Source organism: Malaya genurostris, chromosome 2 (assembly GCF_030247185.1).
Source record: "Malaya genurostris strain Urasoe2022 chromosome 2, Malgen_1.1, whole genome shotgun sequence".
Lineage (NCBI taxonomy): Eukaryota > Metazoa > Arthropoda > Insecta > Diptera > Culicidae > Malaya > Malaya genurostris.
The window spans coordinates 190,740,063-190,761,221 of record NC_080571.1 but is presented as its reverse complement, the minus strand read 5'-3'; the positions used below and the strand labels follow the sequence as shown (position 1 = coordinate 190,761,221).

The window sequence follows — 21,159 nt, the reverse complement described above, 5'->3', positions numbered from 1 at the left end:
TCCCCGTACCAACAAAAGAAGCAAACGTTATTGCAAAAGCATTAATCTATGATTTCTTACTAATTTACGGAAAATGTTCAATTTTACGTTCTGACCAAGGAACGGAATACAAAAATGAAATTTTCGAACAAATTTGCAAAAATACTACAAATTGAACAAAAATTCAGTACAGCTTATCATCCTCAGACTATAGGCTCGCTAGAAAGAAATCACAGGTGTTTAAACGAATACCTGAGATCGTTCGTAAATGAGCATCAGTCTGACTGGGATGAATGGTTGAAATTTTATGCATTTAACTACAATTCAACACCACATTCAGAACACGGAATAACACCATACGAACTAATATTTGGAAAGAAAGCGAAATTACCACAAGAAATCTATGAACAAGGAACAGAACTAATCTATAATTTTGAGCAATATAGTAGAGAACTTAAATTTAAATTACAAAAATCAAACGAAATTGCCAAAGAAAAGCTCATTACAAGTAAAGAAAAAAGAGTTATTACATCAGAAAACGATATCAACCCTATTCACTTAGACATTAACGAAACAGTTTTCCTCAAAATAGAGAATAGACGAAAATTAGATTCATTTTATGATGGACCTTTTATTGTAGAAGAAATTTTAAGCCCAAATTGTAAAATCAAAAACCCGAGAACCAACCAATCCATTATAGTACACAAAAACAGATTAATCAAAACCTAACAACAATGTCAAATCATATCAAATTCAGTACACTTTTAAAATTCCAATCGAAATTACACTTACATTAGATTGTAAACAGAAGACACACAATACACATCAACACTTATTGTTATTATAAGATAATTATGTAATATCCATTAAAAATGTTAGGGAGTTAGACCGAGTTCACCGAAACAAAATCTACAACCGAATGATTTCACTCCGTTACATCATTCTTTCAAAGAGGGATGATGTGATATGAACATCTTAAACTTTCATCTATACATACTTTCCCAAGAAACGCTTCAAGAATTCATTCCCAAAGACACTTTTCAAAAACTCAAGAAAGAACCGTACATTTTCCAAAAGACTTTAGAAAGAACCAGATATTTTCAAACGACATACATTTCCTATAAACATAAAGGTAAACTCAAAATCAGCAACTAAATTCAACGATATTATGACATCGCCTACGAAACGAGGTCATGAAACGACCAAAGCTTCATAACACATACGAAGCAGATATTTGATACCAACAACGTATGCTTACAAACACGAGACCTACATTCAAATCGCGACGCATGACTTATTATATGGAACCATTAACAAGAACAGCGAAAACAATCTTTAGAACTCAGGTAACTCACGAGCAGCCCACTCATTAGACGCGCTCTCGCCCTCTCTTTCCTTACCACACACTCACGCGCACGCTTTGACCACTATACTAGAGGCGTGCAAAACAGCTCATTTTGGTGAACAGCTCCGAACCGATCAGCTCACCAAAGTGAATCGATTCGATGTATCAGCTCATCAGCTCTTTTAGTTTGAACTTAAGGTTCAATTTGTGCGCCGCTTTTCTTTCATATGCATGATCGAAATTGAATCATTAATTTGTTATGATGCAATGAATGCAATGCGAATTAATTTATCTTTAATTGATGTCGACTAAATTGAATCTCTTGAAGAGCCGAAGATCCGATCAGCTCGTAGCGTGTTCCCTTCGTCATAATGCAGTGAACTGGGTAGCAAATGAGTGAGCTGGTGAGCTGCGGTTCTTTTGAAAAGAGCTGTGAGCTGTCAGCTCACTTCAATGATTCGATTCACTGGAACAGCTCAGGAGCGAATTGCCCATCTCTACACTATACACGTAAATACCTTCTCGCGTTTACTTAATCCATAATGGCTACTATACACACTATGCGATACTGAAACCTCATTGGTGATTAATTTGGAACCAACCGAAATTGAAACGCAAAGTCTAACTTCCCCTACCAGAATAAATCTAAGAGAGAGAAGTTATATAAGTTAAGACATATCGAAATAAAGCAGAATTCTTGTTATCAATTCGAAACAGTGTGTTTTAATACGTTACAAGACAAAACCAAACTAATTTCTGCAGGGAGCAGCAGCAGAATTTCAATTTTTATTCTTTCATCGATGTATTGAAAATCTGTGACGCTTGGCTGTAAAGAAAGAGTAAAATATGACAAATCGAAGTAATTACATCCCAGTACCTCTTGGAAAACCAAAACCACTACAAATTCGAGCATTAGCAGGTAAAAGTAATTGCGAAACCTTTTTCTGTCATTTTAGATTCTCATAGCTTGGGTTGAATACTGCATACTTTGAGATTTTAACTGAAAACAACATATGACTGAAAGGGCAAATGAAAGAAAGAGCACCATTTTGAAGCTACTGTTCCACTCATGTCATTGACTGGACATGGATTTCGTTCTCATAGTTTGCAAGCGAAACTCAGAGTGACATTAATTTCTCGTCATTTTCGTCTATTTTGAGCCAATGAAAATGACTTTTATTAGCTCTGAGCGGCTGTGTGCCACATTAGGTTTCAATTGAATGGAATAACATTTTACTGCACTGTTATAAATACTAACGACAGCAAATGATAAAAAAAACGACCAGAATGAGAAAGTCAAGACATTAGAAAGTCATTTTACAGCACCACATATCCCCCACAAATACACAAAAAGCGGTCAACAAAATCAATAACTGAGCATTTGTTACGTCCGCTCTTCAAATTCACTGGAGACTAATCATTTGATTTCATCAATGTCTCACGCACTTGCTAAGCAGCACTTCGCTAATTATAATGGAGTAGAAAAAGACTTCCAAAAGGCGGAAAAGACTTCCAAAGGCGGAGCAGTTCTTTCAACGAGGAATAGCGCACCAACTCCATAAGATTGAATCACACAAAACTGGAAAAAAAAACGTAAACAACATCAGCCACTCTACCGCCCGACAGAAAATCAAGTAAACTTCGATTTTTTTTTCAATTAAAAAAAAGAAAACATTGGGAGAAGTTAAACTGATCTGCTAGTTTAGAAAATATATGGAAAAAATAATAATCCGTGCTAACATGTGTGAATCGTTCTAATCGCCGGTATGTTTATCCTCTTTTGGATTGTTACTCCAATTTATGAAACGCAAAGTACATAATCTACACAATGCATGATAATTTCCTTTTTATCACCCCTATTCTGTACGTCGATCGATTCGAAATATTCCGATCGAATGTGCAATTTCCATTCTGCATTCCGTTCGAGATGGGTATGAACTCGAATATCATTCGTTCGATTTTTTTTTCCATATATACGTTTAGTTCATAGGCAATATACATAAGTTTTTCTTCGCCGTGGCATCCACAATACATAGTACATTAAACCTAATACATTTCGAATATCATATTAGTATGTTGGTATTCATTAGTTAATCTAAACACTGTTTATCAGGCGTTTTGCTATTATAAATTACATTAAATAAAATACATTTATTTTGTACATAATCTTATAACTATTTCAGGTTTGTTTGTATCAGTTCATCACTTTTATTCAGTATAATATAGCTGGCTACTGGTTGAAAACTCATGGAAGAAAAATGGAACATAAAATGAAATTTTTTAAATTTGAACTCCAATGGACTTCATGAAATGATAAAGAAGTTTCATGTAAGGAAGATCACGACAAGCAAGAATGTTGTGAACTGGGACATTGGATAGTCTACCTTGACTACGCAAGGAATTTGTTAGTTGAGATCTGACATCACGATTCTCCACGCATGTCCAAACGACATGATCATTATCGCGATTATCTTCGCTACAAGCACAATGATTAGTCTCGGAAAGTCCAAATCGAAGGAGATGTGCATCTAACGTGTAGTGATTGGACATGAGTCTGAACATCACACGAATGAAATCCCTACTCACATCCAGTTCCCTGAAACATGACTTTATCGATATTTTAGGATTTTAGGCATCCACCGACCCAGATCATCTTTATCCCAAGAAGCTTGCCAAATGCCAAAAGTCTTCTTTGGCGAGACGCGCTATAGAATTCGTTGAAAGCAATCGGTCTCTCATAAATTTCACCCTCAATAGCACCACGTTTGACTAAAATAATGGTCAAAGCAACGATGGATAAAGTGATGTGCTACGTCCGAGTATCTGGGACGCTCTCGAGTCCCTTCGAATCTCGGAGAGGACTACGTCAATGTGATGGGCTTTCTTGTATCTTGTTCAATATTGTCCTGGAAGGTGGGATTCGAAGAGCGAGTATCGACACGAGTGACACGATCTTCCGAAAGTCCGTACAACTTCACTGCTTCGCTGACGATATTGATATTGTGACACGTAACCTTGAGAAGATGACGAAAACCTACATCGGACTGAAAGCTGAAGCTAGGCGTATCGGACTGACCATAAATGCGTCGAAAACAAAATACATGAGAGAAAGAGGCTCTAGAGAAGAAACTACGCCTCCCACCACGAATATTGATAGACGGTGACGATATCGAGGCGGTTGACGAGTTCGTGTATTTGGGCTTACTGGTGACCGCCGATAATGACACCAGCAGAGAAATTCATAGACGTATTTTTTCAGGGGATCGTGCGTACTTTGGACTCAGAAAAAACCTTCGATCGAGAAAAGTACGCCACCGCACGAAATTAACCATCTACAAAACGCTCATTAGACCGGTTGTTCTCTATGGCCACGAGACCTGGACTATGTTAGCAGAGGACCAACGCGCCCTCAGTGTTTTCGAAAGAAAGGTACTGAGGACCATCTATGGCGGAGTGCAGATGGAAGACGGAACGTGGAGACGGCGTATGAATCACGAATTGCAACAGCTGCTAGGGGAACCACCTATCGTACGGACAGCTAAAATCGGACGTCTACGATGGGCTGGGCATATCATAAGGATGTCGGACGACAGCCCAGTGAAAATGGTTCTTGAATCTAATCCGACTGGTACAAAAAGAATAGGAGCGCAGTGAGCAAGGTGGATCGATCAAGTGGAGGGTGATCTCAGAAGAATCCGTGCCTTGAGTGGCTGGCGACGGGCAGCCATGGACCGAGTTATGTGGAGATGTATGCTTGATACAGCAAAGGACACCCTAGGCCTATAGCTGTTAGGTAAGATAAGTTGACAGCGTTTGAGCGAATGGCTTCAATTGCACTCAGACTATCTGTGAAGAGAAAATAATGGTTTGGAGATAATGTGATGATTACACTTAAACTATAATGAATTGCTGCTAACTCTTCTATATAAACAGATGCAGGTTCTTGAAGCCGAAACATTATTGTTGAATATACCAAAACCAGTAGCCTCTTCAATTCGTGATCCGTCCGTGAAAAACATTTTCTCAGAGTCAATATGCTTGAACTTGCTTGAAAATATTTTTGGGATTTCCATCGAGCGTAGGTGTTCCGGGATTCCACGCACTTCGCGTTGCATGGATGTGTCGAAAAATAAAGTTGAGTCAGGGACATTCAAGAGACTGACACGAGTAGAAATATATCTTGAAGGGTCGATTGCCTGTGACATATGGTTAAAATATACTGTCATGAATCTTGTTTGAGATTGAACTTCACTTCTTGTTAACAGTCGTGTTGAAAGCTCCCAAAAACGATCTTTCAATGGAAGAACTCCCGCCAGACTCATTGTATGTGTCGAATGCATGCAGCCTAAATAAATTCGCAAACAACGATACTGAATTCGCTAAAATGTGATAATATGAAAGCAAACGCATCTATATTCCATCACTGAAAGTATCGTTGTCTGATACAATTTTCTCAGATCTTCGGGATGAGCACCCCACCTGTTATTGTTCGAAGAAAATTTACTCTTTGTTGGTATTTTGTTATCAGATACCTAATGTGTCCTCCCCGCGTGCTTTTGGAAACAAACCACACCCCGAGGTATTTGAAAGTCAAAACCTGTTGGATCATTATTCCCATCATATGAAGCTGAAGCAGTGCGAAATCACGCTTTCTTGAAAAGACGACCAGCTCTGTTTTCTCCGCAGAGAATTCGATACCCAGATGAACAGCCCAAACAGACAAGATATCTAAGGTATCTTGCAATGGTTTATGCAGATCAATAGCTTTGGTTCCAGTAACTGAAACCACGCCATCATCTGCCAATTGTATTAGTGTGCATGAGGTTACTAGAGAGCTGTCAATGTCATTCACGTAAAAATTATAGATGAGCGGACTGAGGCATGAGCCTTGCGGGAGAGCCATGTAGCTAATTCTGAATGTTGCCAAATTGCCATGTGAAAAATACTTGCACTTCTCTAACAAAAGATTGTGCAAATAATTATTCATAACCGCTGGAAGTCCATGTTGGTGGAGCAAGTCTGAAAGAAATTCGTTCGAGTTGTTAAATTTTCGAACACTACTCGATCGATTTGCGTACGTATCACTTCTGTTCGGTTTAGAATCGTTCTAATTTGTTTATACAAGTGTGACGGTTTCGTTTACTAAGAAATGGATATTATAAAAAGAAAAAGAACGTGTAAGTAGTGTTTACAGCTTTGATGGTTAGTGTTCGAAATTTTAAGTGTTCTTGAACGAAAGTCGATCGAATCATCCAAGTCAAATGGAATAAAAAATGCAAAATTCGAACTCGAACGAATGTAAAAGTTAGTTGTATGCAGTGAGGTTTTTGTTCATACCAATATTCCATTTCATGTCTTAGATAGTGTTTATTAAATTATTTTCTAATTTTTCCACATAATATTTTCGTATTGTTTTTGCAACTCTTGCATTTTTCACTCCTCATTGTTTGTAATACTTTTTGTATGTTGTTTGTCCATCCTGTTTCATGTGCTCAGTCATCAATCCATAAAAAAAGACAAAGAAAAAGGATTAGTGTTTTTTTAATGACATCTTTGTAAGGCCGCTCATCATGGTTTGACGGATAAGAGCTGAGGACAAGCGTTTTTATTTAAATGATATTAACACTTGGGTTTTATTAGTATTACTACAGCATGTTCACATTTCGTTATCTTCGTTTGATCCTTGACAGTATTACCATTCGTTCATGCATTGTTAAACATCTGGTGTACAGTGACCAGGCTTCCCAAATGTACCGCCGCGCGACATTATTATTGAGGATGTCATGCTACTCTTTCCATGACAGCCTTGTGATAGGTTTCATCACGACAGCCCTTAGACAAATAGTTCTGTACAGCCAACGTTGCCGTCATTCACTTCGTTCGACAGTTCATTCCATCTTAAGACATTTTGTCATGGTCCACGACAGCCGAAGAAGCATGAAGTTCTCGCTGTTGCGACAGTAAGCTTCGGGTATCAGTCACTGCGTTGTTTCTGTCGAGAACAAAATATTACTCTCCCTTGACCAGGTCTGCGACAGTAGCCGGTGCGGTTCAAATTTGTTGCTCTTGGTTTGCTATGAAGATTCGAGGCAAGCATGTGGGTTTTAGTTTTGCCTTTGGTGATTGCTTTGCGCAGCGGTTGATCATTGCGCATAGCAATCACCGTTGGTAGGCATTGATAACAATATAATTGATAATTAATAATATACGAAACGGATTGAAGAACGGACTTTGGTTTTAATGAATAGTTAATTTTTATATTTTGGTCGATCTTCTATGAATCGATCGATCAATGAAATTCTATATAAAGAAAAGTTTGTTTTCAAGAAATTATATTCATAATTAAAGAGCTGAGACAGTTCGGCGTGCTCGTTTCAGGCAGTTTACGTTCGGTTTGTCGGTTGTAACATTCATAGTGTAGGCGCGTACTGATGTGCGTGGAGCATTATTTCCATCCTCTTTATCTCTTCCTTCAGGATATCAAAGGCGCAATCGTTTCTTAAACAAGAGTGAATAAGTCAATTGAATCAGATTTTAGATGTAAACGGTGAATGAATGTTTGTAGCAAAAGATATATTCAAATTAAAGATTCTGTATTCGATACTAGTTAGCGTGATTCTGAATAGCATTCAACTTTGCAGTCGACTTGTAAGTCTACGGGACTATTGCAGTCAGTGTTGCAATACTACAAACACTAAGAATCTTTCCAAGTCAGAACTGAAACATACAAAATCTGGCTCGTTCAGTTCGTTATATGTACATTGAAAGTCGGAATTAGCAATGCAAAAATCATGTAGAAACTTATTGGCAGGTACCGTACAACAAAGCTTTGAATGCAAAAACTGAATGAAAAATTCCGGTTCTTCCAAAAAGCATGTTTCCAAGCGTGGAATGCAGCATGGTTGCCCGTAACAGATTCGAATGTTTATTTCGTTTTATTTAGAAAAAAAATTTTTTGTTCACCAAGTTATTTAATAATGTCTTTCTTGAGTAATGTGGTCTCAAGCTTTCCAGACATATCAAGTTATCTTCTATATATGAATAGTATAGTGTTTCTATTAACCTGGAATATATTCCAAAATACATATGTGCTGATAATCTGGAATGCATTTTCTTCCTGTTATGCATTGAATTATCTTATCTCTAGAAACGGCATATTAACTATTATATTATTTTGGTTATAGCTACCAGAAGTTCGCGACTTTTACACACGTTGAAACTGTCACATGTTCGACGTTTGGAAGCATTGGGAAAACCGAAAAGACTACAAATCGACGGGAAAAAATGAATAAAAAAATATTTTTGATTAATTAGAGCTAAAATCTTATCATTTGCGGTTTCAAAATCACTATAGATTCATCGTATTGAATTTCATTGCCGGTTCTGGTTGGGAAATTTGGGGAGTACGATTACCTATAAAGTACACTTATATTTCCAAAAATGGTAAGTAACAAAAACTACCTAAACATGAATTCAAGCTCAATTTGGTTTTGAAGAATCTTATATCTGCCATTGGAATTATAAAAATTTCATAGTGTCTATACATAGATTTTGATTTTGTCATAAAAAAGGTTTTGAAATTACTTGAAAATTCGACTAGTGAAAGTTGACATTCGACTAAGATAAGTTAATCAATTCCTCCGTGTGTATGTATGTGTATTGTATGTGTCAAACAACGTCACTCAATTTCTCAGGCATGAATGCACCTATTTTCCCAAATCAGGCTGAAATGACCCACCTGCACCTATTTTCCCAAATCAGGCATGACTGCATAGGTTACTATTGAATTTAATTCGGATCCTACTTCCGCAGTTACAAGTCTAAGAATGTCGAAAATTTTCTACCGTCTAATTGGCTAAGTAGCTTGTGTCCGCATTTAAAAAAATTAAACGTTTGGAACTTTAAATATTGTAAATGAATAGTGAAACATTCTGAGAGCCGAGTTCATTGCATATATTTAACAGTTTTCTTTCTGAAAAGATTGTCTGAGCGCAAGTTTGCAAGCTGCGCCAGCAGCTGTCACGTTTGGATGCAGCCCAAGAACGAATCTTGTGCTTTATCCAACTAGTTGAAAGTGGTAAAGCTGGTTCAGGACCAACGAAATCATTCGTTGCACCAGCTCTAGCCAACTTATCAAATAATGATAATAATAATAATAATAATAATAATAATAATAATATTGTGGCTGTCATTTCCGATCCTAAAAAATTCATTGGTTTAGTTAGGAGAAACAGAAAAATCAAAACGTCGTTATTCAGAATAAGGGTGCATAAGATATTTTCGGAGTATTATCAATGAATGCTAGTGTATCTGTTTCTTTAGGAATAAGAAGGAAGCACTAAGGATGAATACTTCAGTAATTCAGATATATGAGCCGTTACACAAAACTCTGTGTTTATCTTTTAATATTCGTTAGTTATTAAAATTCATTGCTTTCGCCGACAGTATATATAAATCTAAAACAATTTCTTTATTCCACAATGGTAATGTAATGAAACCCTTAAATTTCCTGCAAAGGCAATCCCAACAACGCAATCGTATGTACTAGTACCATTTCATTGAGGCAGCTGAAATAGTGCGAGCGCACTATAAACCACAGCTCGTCTCCAGAAACAGCCGGTTTATTGCTTCAAGAGACATTGATGAGACAGCCGGCTGGCGACAGCCCTTCGTAACAGTAATTCCCTAAAAATCAAAGGATGTCTTCGATTTTCTAAGGCTGTCCCCGTAACATTTTATGCGAATGAGCGAACAGAAAGAAACAGGATACAAACAGCCCGTTCGGTTTGACTACTCTCCGGATAGAATACTCTCATCAAACTGGTGAGTAGAAACTGTCTCAGCGACAGCATTCATTTAGGCATGCGAGCGCTGTTGCCATTACAGTTCGGCATATGCTGCACACATATTGTAGACTGGGCTTTCGACTTTGCACTCAGACAGTTCATGCTATCTCGTGGCGGATGTCATTGAAAAGCAGTACTGCTGGGAAGCCTGACAGTGACTCACAATCGAAATGTATCAAGACTAATTTGATACAACGCACCCAAGGGCACGGTATATTGTATATTGTACACACAAAACACATACATATATACACACAGGCACACACACATATACACGTGCATACATACCTACATGTATTGCACAAGCAAGTATCATAACATTGAGTTACTATTTCTATTTTAATAGATTCTAACTAAAATTAGTGCGCCAATAGTCATCTCATTAGTAGAGTCACCATGTTATTTTACCGATTACTCGTCTTTCAAAAAATTAAGTTATAAAATCGAATACAAAATTTTTGCCTCGTCTCTAAGAAACATAAGCGCATAGAAGTAATTCGGAAATGGTTCAATACTGCTGTTTTAGCGAAGCAAAATGTTCCAAATTTCATGTTACTCCTGAAGTTAATCTATCAAACAGATAACAGATCTCACTATAACTAATGGTTTTCGTATGTGAAATGACTAATGGATTTGAGATGAATGGAGGTACCGTTACCCAATTTCTATCTCTTCTATTGGTCGATCGTTAGTCCTGAGCTGAAGCGGTGGCCTTTATTACCGTTCTTGCATGCACTTACTTTTACATTTCACTCACACATCATCTCACCAATCAGGTCCCAAACGACACATCCTCACAATATAAACTGGATGAACATCGTTTGACAGCTATCAGTGGTTTGCTCATTGGTTCAGTCATTATTATTTTATTCTATTCTACAATATTCTATCTCATTCTACAGTATTCCATGGTACACATTTACCGTTTATTTGTTGTCATCGTGTGAAACCCAGTTGGGATACGTTCACTCCACTTAATTTCCTCTTCACACTGGTAATAAGGGCCGGTAGTATAAAAATAAAACATAAAAAAGAGCTCAGTTAAGTCCTACCGGCCTCTTATTCAAACAACATCTTATTCAAGTCGTTCCATATTTTATTCATTTAATTAAATTATGAAGCTAAAAGCTGTAACACATATCTTTATCAAATTGTAACGCTAATTGATTGTATGTGATGATGTCAAGCCCACCAACCAATGGGAGGAAATTTCACGATACACAAAACACAAGAAGTTAGTTTAAAAATTTATTTTTGCATGGTAGCCGCATTTACATAATTCTTAATCTAAGCATTACATTAAACATTGACTCGTTTTTAAAACTTTTCATTTATTGCCTAAAATGTTTTCCTTGCTACAGTAAATTTTACATTAGCTTAAAAAATCCTGTTATTCTTGCTCTATGTTTTCGCACTTTTTTGGAAGTGTGGGCTATAAATATTTGCTGGAACCGAACAAAATACCAACGTATATTTAATAGTAAGACGAATTTGGTGGCGTGTAGACAAAGATTCTAGATGTTTCTATTGTTCAGGTTAGAAATATGGTTAGAAATGTGTATTTTCAATCTGCTAAATGAATAAACGTACATTATATGAATGAGCTTGCATAGCAGAACTATATTATCTTACTAGTATATGAGGTATTTTAAAGTTTCTGTTTTGATACTATTGTTAACTGTGATTAATAAATCCTATGAGGTTTGGTGTTTTGTATATAGAAGAGGTGTAAAAAATGCGGATACATATAGAAAGATATTTCATGATTATCCGTGTCACCAAGATTTACCATGTATCAAAGGATAAAGAAATCTCCTACTAGAGGTATTCTTGGGTTGTCTTAGTTCTGACTAAATCACATATAAATGGACTTCGTTGAGGAATCTGAATACGTTTCGAAAGCAAGCTTTGAAGGCACATTTCGTTATATCACGCATTCACACACACTCTTCTTCTGGCTATTGCATTGTTGTGGTAAATTTTGTATAGGTGGTGGTTTATGTATATGAAAAAGGCTATTGCAGTTATGTGGAACCCGTTTGTTGTGGTAAGTTTTGACTATTGTACTTTGTGTAGGATGAGTAAGAAACCTTTAAATATACCCATTATGCATGTAACAATGTAAAAAAATGAACAAAAATGTGAAAGTAAATCAACGAAGCTAGGTTTTCTGTGAGTATAAAGTCTAATTCTTTGGCTCTCAAAGCTTGAAGCCAATTTCAACATTACCGAATCAGGCGACAAAATCTAAGGGCCTATTGAAACCACCTTTTCGATTCATGTACTGTCTATACTTCCGTTTCAAAATCACGTGAACTTCACCGACATTATTTCCGTCTACTTTCTTACCTTTTGTAGAATCGAACCCACAAAAACCCATTGTTTTCAGCATTTCTTGTTCATCCGGAGTTTTGCCTTCAAGCTCAGCTTCGGTTACTACTGGTTTGGCATTTACTCTTCTAGAAGATGATGGTTGGGGAGATTTGTCGCGTCCTCTATCATACGACCGTGATCTGCAACAAAAATATAAATAGAAGCGTGAAGTTTTGTGGCAGTAGTATTGACGTAATGGAAATAACCTTAAATAGCAAAAACAAAACACAAAATTCGGATAAGATTGTCTTGTGATAACGGCTAATAAGCTATTTTTCAACATCCAATTTTGAAAGAAATTGCAGGCGAGCTATGCAAAACAGGGTACTTATTTTAACCCCAGACGAAAGAAAAAAATTTCTCCATCGTTTACTGTTATTCTGAATTCCTCTTCAAACTGTGTCTTACTAGTCGTTATCACAAAAAACGTGAGATTTTGGGTTTTCAATAGGAAAGGTGAGTACCATTGCAGCTATCAGTAGTACTGTAGCGACCGTATTAAGTAGAAGGGGATCAAATCGAGGAAATGACTGGTTCGACAACGAATGCGAGCGGTTAAGGAGTGCACACTGCAAATTCTAGTGAAACACCTTTTTTAATCCACCTAGTGGTGAGATTTCCATCAAATCTCACACTTAAAACCGTTTCTCGAGCTCGGCATAATGAAATGCCGAATTAAATCTTACCGCCATTGTTACTGTGCAGTGAGCTCTAGTGAATTATTGTTTTTTTGGGTATTGAACGTTTATATTCTGTTTGTGGTGCGCTACTCGGTTGCTAATTTGGTTGGCTTCTGTCTGGTTCTGGAGTGCAGTGCTTGTGATGTGATCGGTGTGCCAAAACCGTCACTTCTGATGAGGATTTCATTTCGTGCTCGGGTTTTTGCAATCATGTGGACCACGAAGTGTGCCGGATTCAACAGACCGTTCTTGAAGATACTTTCTGAAAACCCCAATTTGTCATCTTACCCGCAAAATATCTGTTTCCACACTGGGACTAAAAAACGATAAGAGTGTTACAAACACTGATTTATCTCATCCCACTGCTAAGCGCAGTCGCGAAGACGGATACGAACCCGCCAATTCTTTATTTTCTGGACGGAAACACGTTGATAACTGCAATATTCAAACGGTTTCATCATCTCCGTTAGTGTGGATTTATTTGTCCCGGTTTCTTCCTAGCGTTACCAAAGAAATGGTAGAACAGATCACTAGAGACGGTCTCAATTGTAAAGACGAGATTAAGGTTGTACCGTTGGTGAAAAAACGGATCGACGTCAATAGCCTGAATTTCGTTTCTTTCAAAGTTGGGCTGCTTCCTAAATTTTGCGACGCTGCACTTGATCCAGATTCGTGGCCTCAATGTATACTTTTCCGCGAGTTTGAGGACAATCGCAACCATCTGGTGCCCGCCAATCAGTGTCCTACTGCCAACTCCCGACGATGCTACAGCCGCAAAAATGGTGCCCGGTTCTTCGCCATCGATGTCGTTGTTGCGAACACCACCTAGAATAACAAACGATTTGTGATCGTACGATGAGGAGTGTTTACTGGGACGCGATGTAGTTGCTACTGTGGAAGTTCTCGAGCCCCTCGCCACAGTCGAGCTATTCCAGCCAGCGTACTCCAGTCGTCCCGGTCCTGTGTGCGAGTGTGGTGAGAGAATCTTCCGAACATCACTTCATTGCAAGTATAGTTACGATGAGCCGGTTTCCAGTGTTGACCTGCTTCGCATTTCCAGTTGTCATCCTCCGCTACCTAATCTGCTGCCGTCTTGCTCTAATGTTGAGCGTACCGCACAAATAGATGTTGCACTGGGACGCACTGAAATCTGCTTCATGGAAGCCCCTGATACGCCCTCCACAGTCAAGCCTCTGCAGCCTACGTTCACCAGTCGTCCCAATCCTGTGCGTGGGAGCGTGGAAGGGGTCTCCCAAACCACTCTTGACGGCAAATATGAGCCTGGTTTGAACGCTTCCAGCACTGACCCGCTTTCCGTTTTCAGTCGTTCTTCCAATTTGTATGTTTACTACCAAAATGTAGGTGACGTTAATACATGCATTGACGGTTACCGATTGGCATGCGCGGATGATTGTTACGACATCATTGCTCTTTCGGAAACGTGGCTCAACGAAAATACGTTATCCGTCCTGGGATATGGGTCAAATTATGAAATTTTCCGTACCGATCGCAGCACCCATAACAGTTCGAGGAGCATAGGAGGCGGAGTGCTCATCGCGGTTCACCGTCGTTTAAAAGCTCAACTGGTTGAGAGCACACCGGTGAGTTGTGTCGAGCAGGTGTGGGTTCGTGTTTAACTGGCTGATTTCTCGCTTTTCATTTGCGTAATTTACGTAATTTAATTCCTCTGGATCGATGTCGTGATGTATCGCTGATTACGGCACATATCGAGTCATTGCATGAAATCGCATCTAATCAAGCGCTGCCCATCGACGAAATCCTGGTTGTTGGAGACTTTAACTTCCCTAGTTTGAATTGGTGTGCCACTTCTGGTTGATTTTTATTTGCTGATCCCGCACTTTCAGCATTTCACGCTAGCATCACTACCTTGCTCGATGGTTGTAATCTCAACTTGCTGCGGCAATTCAACCACATCGTTAATGAGAATGGCCGAATGCTCGACCTTTGCTTCTCTAGTAAAACCGATATCGCACTCAACATTTGCGTTGCGCCGTCTTTTCTGGTGAAATGTGTTCGACATCATCCTCCGCTACACATCGTACTCGAGACTAAAAGTTTACCTCATGACAGCGCCCGCTCCAGCATCATAAGCTATAATTTTAATAGAGCCGACTATAACAGTATGACTGCCTTCCTAATGAGTATCTATAATACCATCCGCAGCTCAGAAGATACGGCATTCCTTCAACGGCAATTGGAAATCTGTGCGAATTGGTGCAAAACCAATCATATGATAGTGAATCCCGAAAAGTGCTCAATCATTACGTTCACAAGGAAAAAGTTACCGTTCAAATTCGAATATTATCTTGAAGGATTCGATTAGTAGATCGACATACGTCAAAGATCTTGGTGTCTTTCTCGATGAGCAGTTATCATTCAAACAGCACATTTACTACATTGTTGCGAAAGCTTCACGCTGTTTGGGATTCATATTTAGAATGGCTAAGCACTTCAATGATATTTATTGCCTGAAGACTCTATACTGTACACTCGTTCGTTCTACTTTGGAATATTGCTCAGTAGTCTGGAACCCCCTTTACCTCAATGGAGCTCATAGAATAGAATCTATACAACGTAGATACGTACGTTTTGTTCTTCGACGATTACCTTGGAATAATCCACATCAACTGTCGAGCTATGAAAGTCGGTGCCGTTATAGGCTTGCAAAGATCGTTCAATTGTGTATCATCTGGATTTGACTTCAACCTTTCACGGAAAACAATTCAAGCAAATTTTTTACTTAGTATTAGAAATTATCATTAGGACTACAATGTGTCTGTTGATTTTACAAAAATAAACAATAAACAATAAATCGGCAAAACAACATTTTACTGATCATTCAGTAATCCACATGCTTTTCGTTAAAGTAATATGACCATATCTCAGTAAAGTGCGTCCTTTTGCGAAAATTGGTATAATATTATCCTGAACTTGTCAGTAAACAACAAATATACCGAGATCAGCAAAACAATTTGCCGAGATTTCGAACAGTGAGTTAGCTTTTACTGAAGCTGGGTACACCTATCATCTAATGTCTCTATTAGTCTCTTCGATTTCGCAAAGCATCACGTCGCCATTGCTCGTGAAACTGGAAAACATGTAAATTGGATAAAGGAAAAAGATGTTTATATTTTATGAAAAGATAAGTGAAATCAAAAACTATCTACTTTGCATATAAATTTATAAATATTCGCTTATATCCAGATAGAGGAGTTAAGGAGCACTAGAAACAATTGTCTTTAGCCGTGATGTTTTTTTTGTGTTTGCGCTTTTTTTGTTTGCTAAATTGAAATGAACTTCAATATAACACCCCTTTCACCAACATTAGCTTTTGTGATATTAATTTCATACAATAACAAAGAAAAATCTTTTGTTTTTTCGATTACTAATGACTCCATCCTGATCATTTTTGCCGAGCTAACATCAAAATTTCGGCAATAATTGACAGGTAACTAATTTTGGATTGCCGAGATTCTCTGTAATTCTACATTTTGCCGAGACGATCACCGACCACTCGGCTGTGTAAATTTCGGCATTCTTTTGTCGAGATTCAGCAAGAAAATTTAAGTGTTTTGACAATGGTTTTGTCGGTTTGCACACTGATATTTTTTCTGCTAATTAGCAAATAAGATATGCCTAGGAAAGAGTATTGGGAATTGATACCATTCCAACTCAAACTGAATATCTCAACAGCATGAAAGTTAAAACTCAAACTACCGTAATGACAACTCACCATTTCAGCAACGCAACGGAAGATTCGTGTGCTTTTGGATGAATTGTAGTAGCCGTTTTCCTGACGTTCCTTGTAATAAACTTGTTTGTAAATCTTACCTCTAGTTATGAAGATTCTTCTCCTTATATAAAAAAACCTGCCTAACCTTAACTGCTTTTTTACTGGTAGAGATGTTTACTACCTTAAACGAACTGTATCCTGCCCCTTTGGAAAAATGTTTCTGAGGCCGACAAGGGCAACGAACTGGGCAAATGTCTGTGTGTGTACAGAATAGAGGCCAGGCTTCTCGAGAGCTTCGTGTTATCATTATCAACATTATAACTTGAGTTCGTGCTGGCATCTCATCAGACACAGTCGACAATTGCTTACGGTCGAGACGGTAGAAACAAAGACAATACAGTGTAGTGAACAATAGAGTGTACGAAATGGGCAAATACGATTTAACAAAGCCTGAAACTTGGCCTACAAGGCTAAATTCAATTTGTATTGATTTCAAGCGCTGCAAAGTTAGGCCAGCAGCAACCGAAATTGAAATCTTGCTTAAGGGACGAATGCATCTAAACGTTACTGATGTAAGTGAGATTCAATTCAACAAGGCGTCTAACTGTGTGTACATTATGTTCAAACGTGAAAAAGATGCAATTGCATTTGCTTCGGTTAATAACGGGGTGCACAGTATTGATCATGACAATGTTAAATATAAAATCCCTGTGTACATGGTGGACAATGCCATAGAAGTACGCGTGCATGACCTTCCCCCGCAGACCAGCGAGCAGTATGTTCGGGAATGTATGTCGCAGTACGGTGAAGTTCTTTCCATCGAAAGGGAAGTATGGCGGAATTTTTTTCCGGGTATCCGGAATGGCGTGCGAGTAGTACGTATGCAACTACGTAAAGCAATTCCATCTTACATCATTTGTGATCAAGACGGGATACATCCGTGTAAAACGCTGATTACGTATGAAAATCAACTGGTTACATGTCAGTTTTGTGAACAACCTGCACACTACGGCAAACCTTGCACTGAAACTGCAAAAAGGACATCTTTAAACAAAAATAAGGACAACCGCCCAACAACGGAAACTAGTGAGCGCAGTACTTCTGTTGTACCATCAAACCTACCAACAACTGCAAATAATACACAACAAGGCGCGTCTACAGCAACTAACAACCAACCCAAGAATGCGAATTACAAGGAAAACAAAGAAAAAACGGAAACCAACGACGATACCACCGATGCGGCAATGGAGGACGAGACGAGCCACGAACAAAGTGCCCCTCACTCATCGCAAGATAAAAATGGAAGCTCCTCTCCCCCAAGAAAAAGGGTGACAACGAGATCCAACGGTAAAAAAATTATTTTATCTAATAAAAACATGGCTCATTCGGCCACGTAAAGCTTGTACGCAAATTGGCCTGAATAAAAAAATTTTTATAAAAAAAGAATAAAGAGGCGGAGATCTCAGAGATGGCTGGACAGATTTTGATCGGACTAGTTGCAAATGAAAGGTCTTTTTATCAGTTAGAACGCTATTGTTTTCGTTGTTTACTTTTTGAGTTCTACCAAGTTTTATCTCAAAATTTGCAGTCACAATTGCCCTCAAAAAACAAAACATGTTTCAAAAATTAAAAACCTCATGTTTAAAAACCTTTTAAACAAGTCATAGTTCATTGAAATCCGTCCGTTTTTAAAGGAGATATTGACATTTTTGTGAAAAGTATTCCAGTAAAAGGAGTTTTGATGAGGATAAAAGAATCCATTTCAACAACGTGTTTTATACATGACACAGAAAAATCAAGCAAACTACTTCAGGATGTCATGAAATTCATCAGTTTGGCAGGTCTGGTTAGTTGATGATCAAATTCACTGATTTCGGGGTTTGACAAGTCTTAGTTACAGTTACCGGAAAAGTGATCGTATTCTGCAAACCGGAAATCACTTCATTTCACCAGAAGCAGCAGCTCAGATTCTTACAAACATAGATTCAAATGAAATATGATCACATAAGTTGATGTAAAATTTGTCCAGAACCGGTTTGCTGTTCCGAAATGACAACTGATTTCAAATAATAACACTTATGAAAGTAAAAAAATATATAAGAAATCATCACACCACTACGTGGATTAAAACAGGTTTCTGTATATTCCGCGTGCACATGAAATTATCAAAAGTTTAAATTAAATGTTTTTATTACATTTTTTTTAATGAATATAAAGAACAGGTATAGAATTCGCTCAAACTTTAGAAAAATTCGCCGAGGCCCGGCGGCCGAGTGTCATATACCAATCGATTCAGCTCGACGAACTGAGCAAATGTCCGTGTGTGTGTATGTGTGTTGTCAACGAAGAGGTCGAGATCTCAGAGATGACAGGACCGATTTTGATAAAACTAGTCGCAAATTAAAGGTCTCCCCTTCACCCTGAACGCTATTGAATGGTTTTGTGATCGGATGTTTACTTTTTGAGTAACTCATGTTTTAGTATAAGTTTTATGTCAAGATTTCCCAACCTTGAAATTAGACTATGTTTTTAGACTTAGAATCCGCAAGGTAATAGCTATCCAACAAGTCATCAATTGTTAAAATCCGTCCATTTTTAACGGAAATATCGATATTTTTGTGTAAGGGACTTTTCGCCTTATTACAGTAATAGGAGTTTTACGCGCTTGACGATAAAGGAGCAAAGTAAAACACGATTTTCAATAATGTTTTATCCAATTGCTTCTTAGCACATATGCATAGCACCCTTTTTCATGACGTATCGATTTTAGCAGGGTTCGTTTTCGGCAACATAATCGTTTGAACATGACATATGTATTAGAAAGATGGTAGTTTTCTTATATTCCATTTTGGTGAGGAAAGGGTTCCAATCAGCTTTACAACCCTGTCCAAAATGTATTACCCTCCCCGTTAATTTGTATCATGCCGAATTAGCGCATGCGCGCCATATAAACGCCTCTTTCAATATGATAAAATTATATTATTACCCAACAGTTTCTATTATTTATTTATGTTGGTTTTCTTAGCTTTGGTCATAGTTTATACAAATACAAATTATAATACGGAGTACTCAGACAAATTTTCAAGGACACATTTTGCATCGTGGGGTACATTGTCATGATACACTGTCAGAGTGACAATGTACTTTAATGAATTTCCTATAAAACTAGCAACACTGAAGGGTAAGAACAAGTTCACTATAGTTACTGTTTATTATAGTGAAAAATATGTAAACATATTACTTACATATTTTGATCCTTAGGAAAACTATGGAGCGAAATTTCGGACGACCTTGTTCGTGTGTCACATCCCTCTACTAAGCAACTTTTCACCATTTCGAAGGCTTCTCGGTTTATTAGCCGGCGATATTTAGACTGATTGTTGCAGTTTAATACAGCAACGATAAACAAACAAAATTGTTTTGCACCGTAGCAACTAGCATAAAGCGTTGCCAGAAACGATCTCCTTTCACATTTTCACACTATCGCAACGAAAGGGAGATATTTGCTAGGCTTACTTGTTCATGCTGTGAACCAAACATTGGCGATTCGTTTATATGGGACTTAGGGGTATTATTATTTGTATTTGGTTTATATTCTGTTTTACCCAAAAAAAAAAAAAAAATAACACGACTAATTTAATACAACGCACCCGATGGCACGGTATAATGTATATTATACACACAAAAACACATACATACACATAAACACACACGCATACACACATCCATACATATCTACATATATTCCACTAGCAAGCATCACAACATTGAGTTACTATTTCTATTCTAATAGATTCTAACAAAAATTAGTGTGCCAATAGTCATCTCATTGGTTGAGTCACCATGTTATTTTACCGATTATTCGACATTCAATAAATCAAGCGATAACATCGATTAAAAAATCTTTGCCTCGTCTCTAAGAAGCAATAGCGCATAAAAGTAGTTCGGAAATGGTTCAATACTTACTTACAATGGTTTTAGCTACGCAAAATGCATCAAATTTTCTTGTTACTCTTGACGTTAATCTATCAAACAGAGATAACAGATCTCACTACAACTAATGGTTTTCGTACATGAAATAACTAATGGATTTGAGATGAATGGGGGTACCGTTACCCTATTTCTATCCCTTTCTATTTCTATTCTTTCTATTGGTGGAGCTGAAACGGTGGCCTTTATTAC

The 21,159-nt window shown here is 37.8% G+C and overlaps 1 protein-coding gene across 2 annotated transcripts in view; it reads right to left on the bottom strand.

Annotated features, from left to right (window-relative positions):
• Positions 1–11,405: 11,405 nt before the first annotated feature.
• The window catches only part of LOC131432868 (U4/U6.U5 small nuclear ribonucleoprotein 27 kDa protein), a 61,777-nt gene continuing 52,023 nt past the window's right edge, over positions 11,406–21,159 (bottom strand). For both annotated transcript variants that reach the window (XM_058599430.1, XM_058599429.1), the window contains one exon: positions 11,406–12,683. In XM_058599430.1, coding sequence (XP_058455413.1) covers positions 12,404–12,683 — 280 coding nt within the window. In that variant the 3' untranslated portion in view covers positions 11,406–12,403. The remainder of the gene's footprint in view (positions 12,684–21,159) is intronic.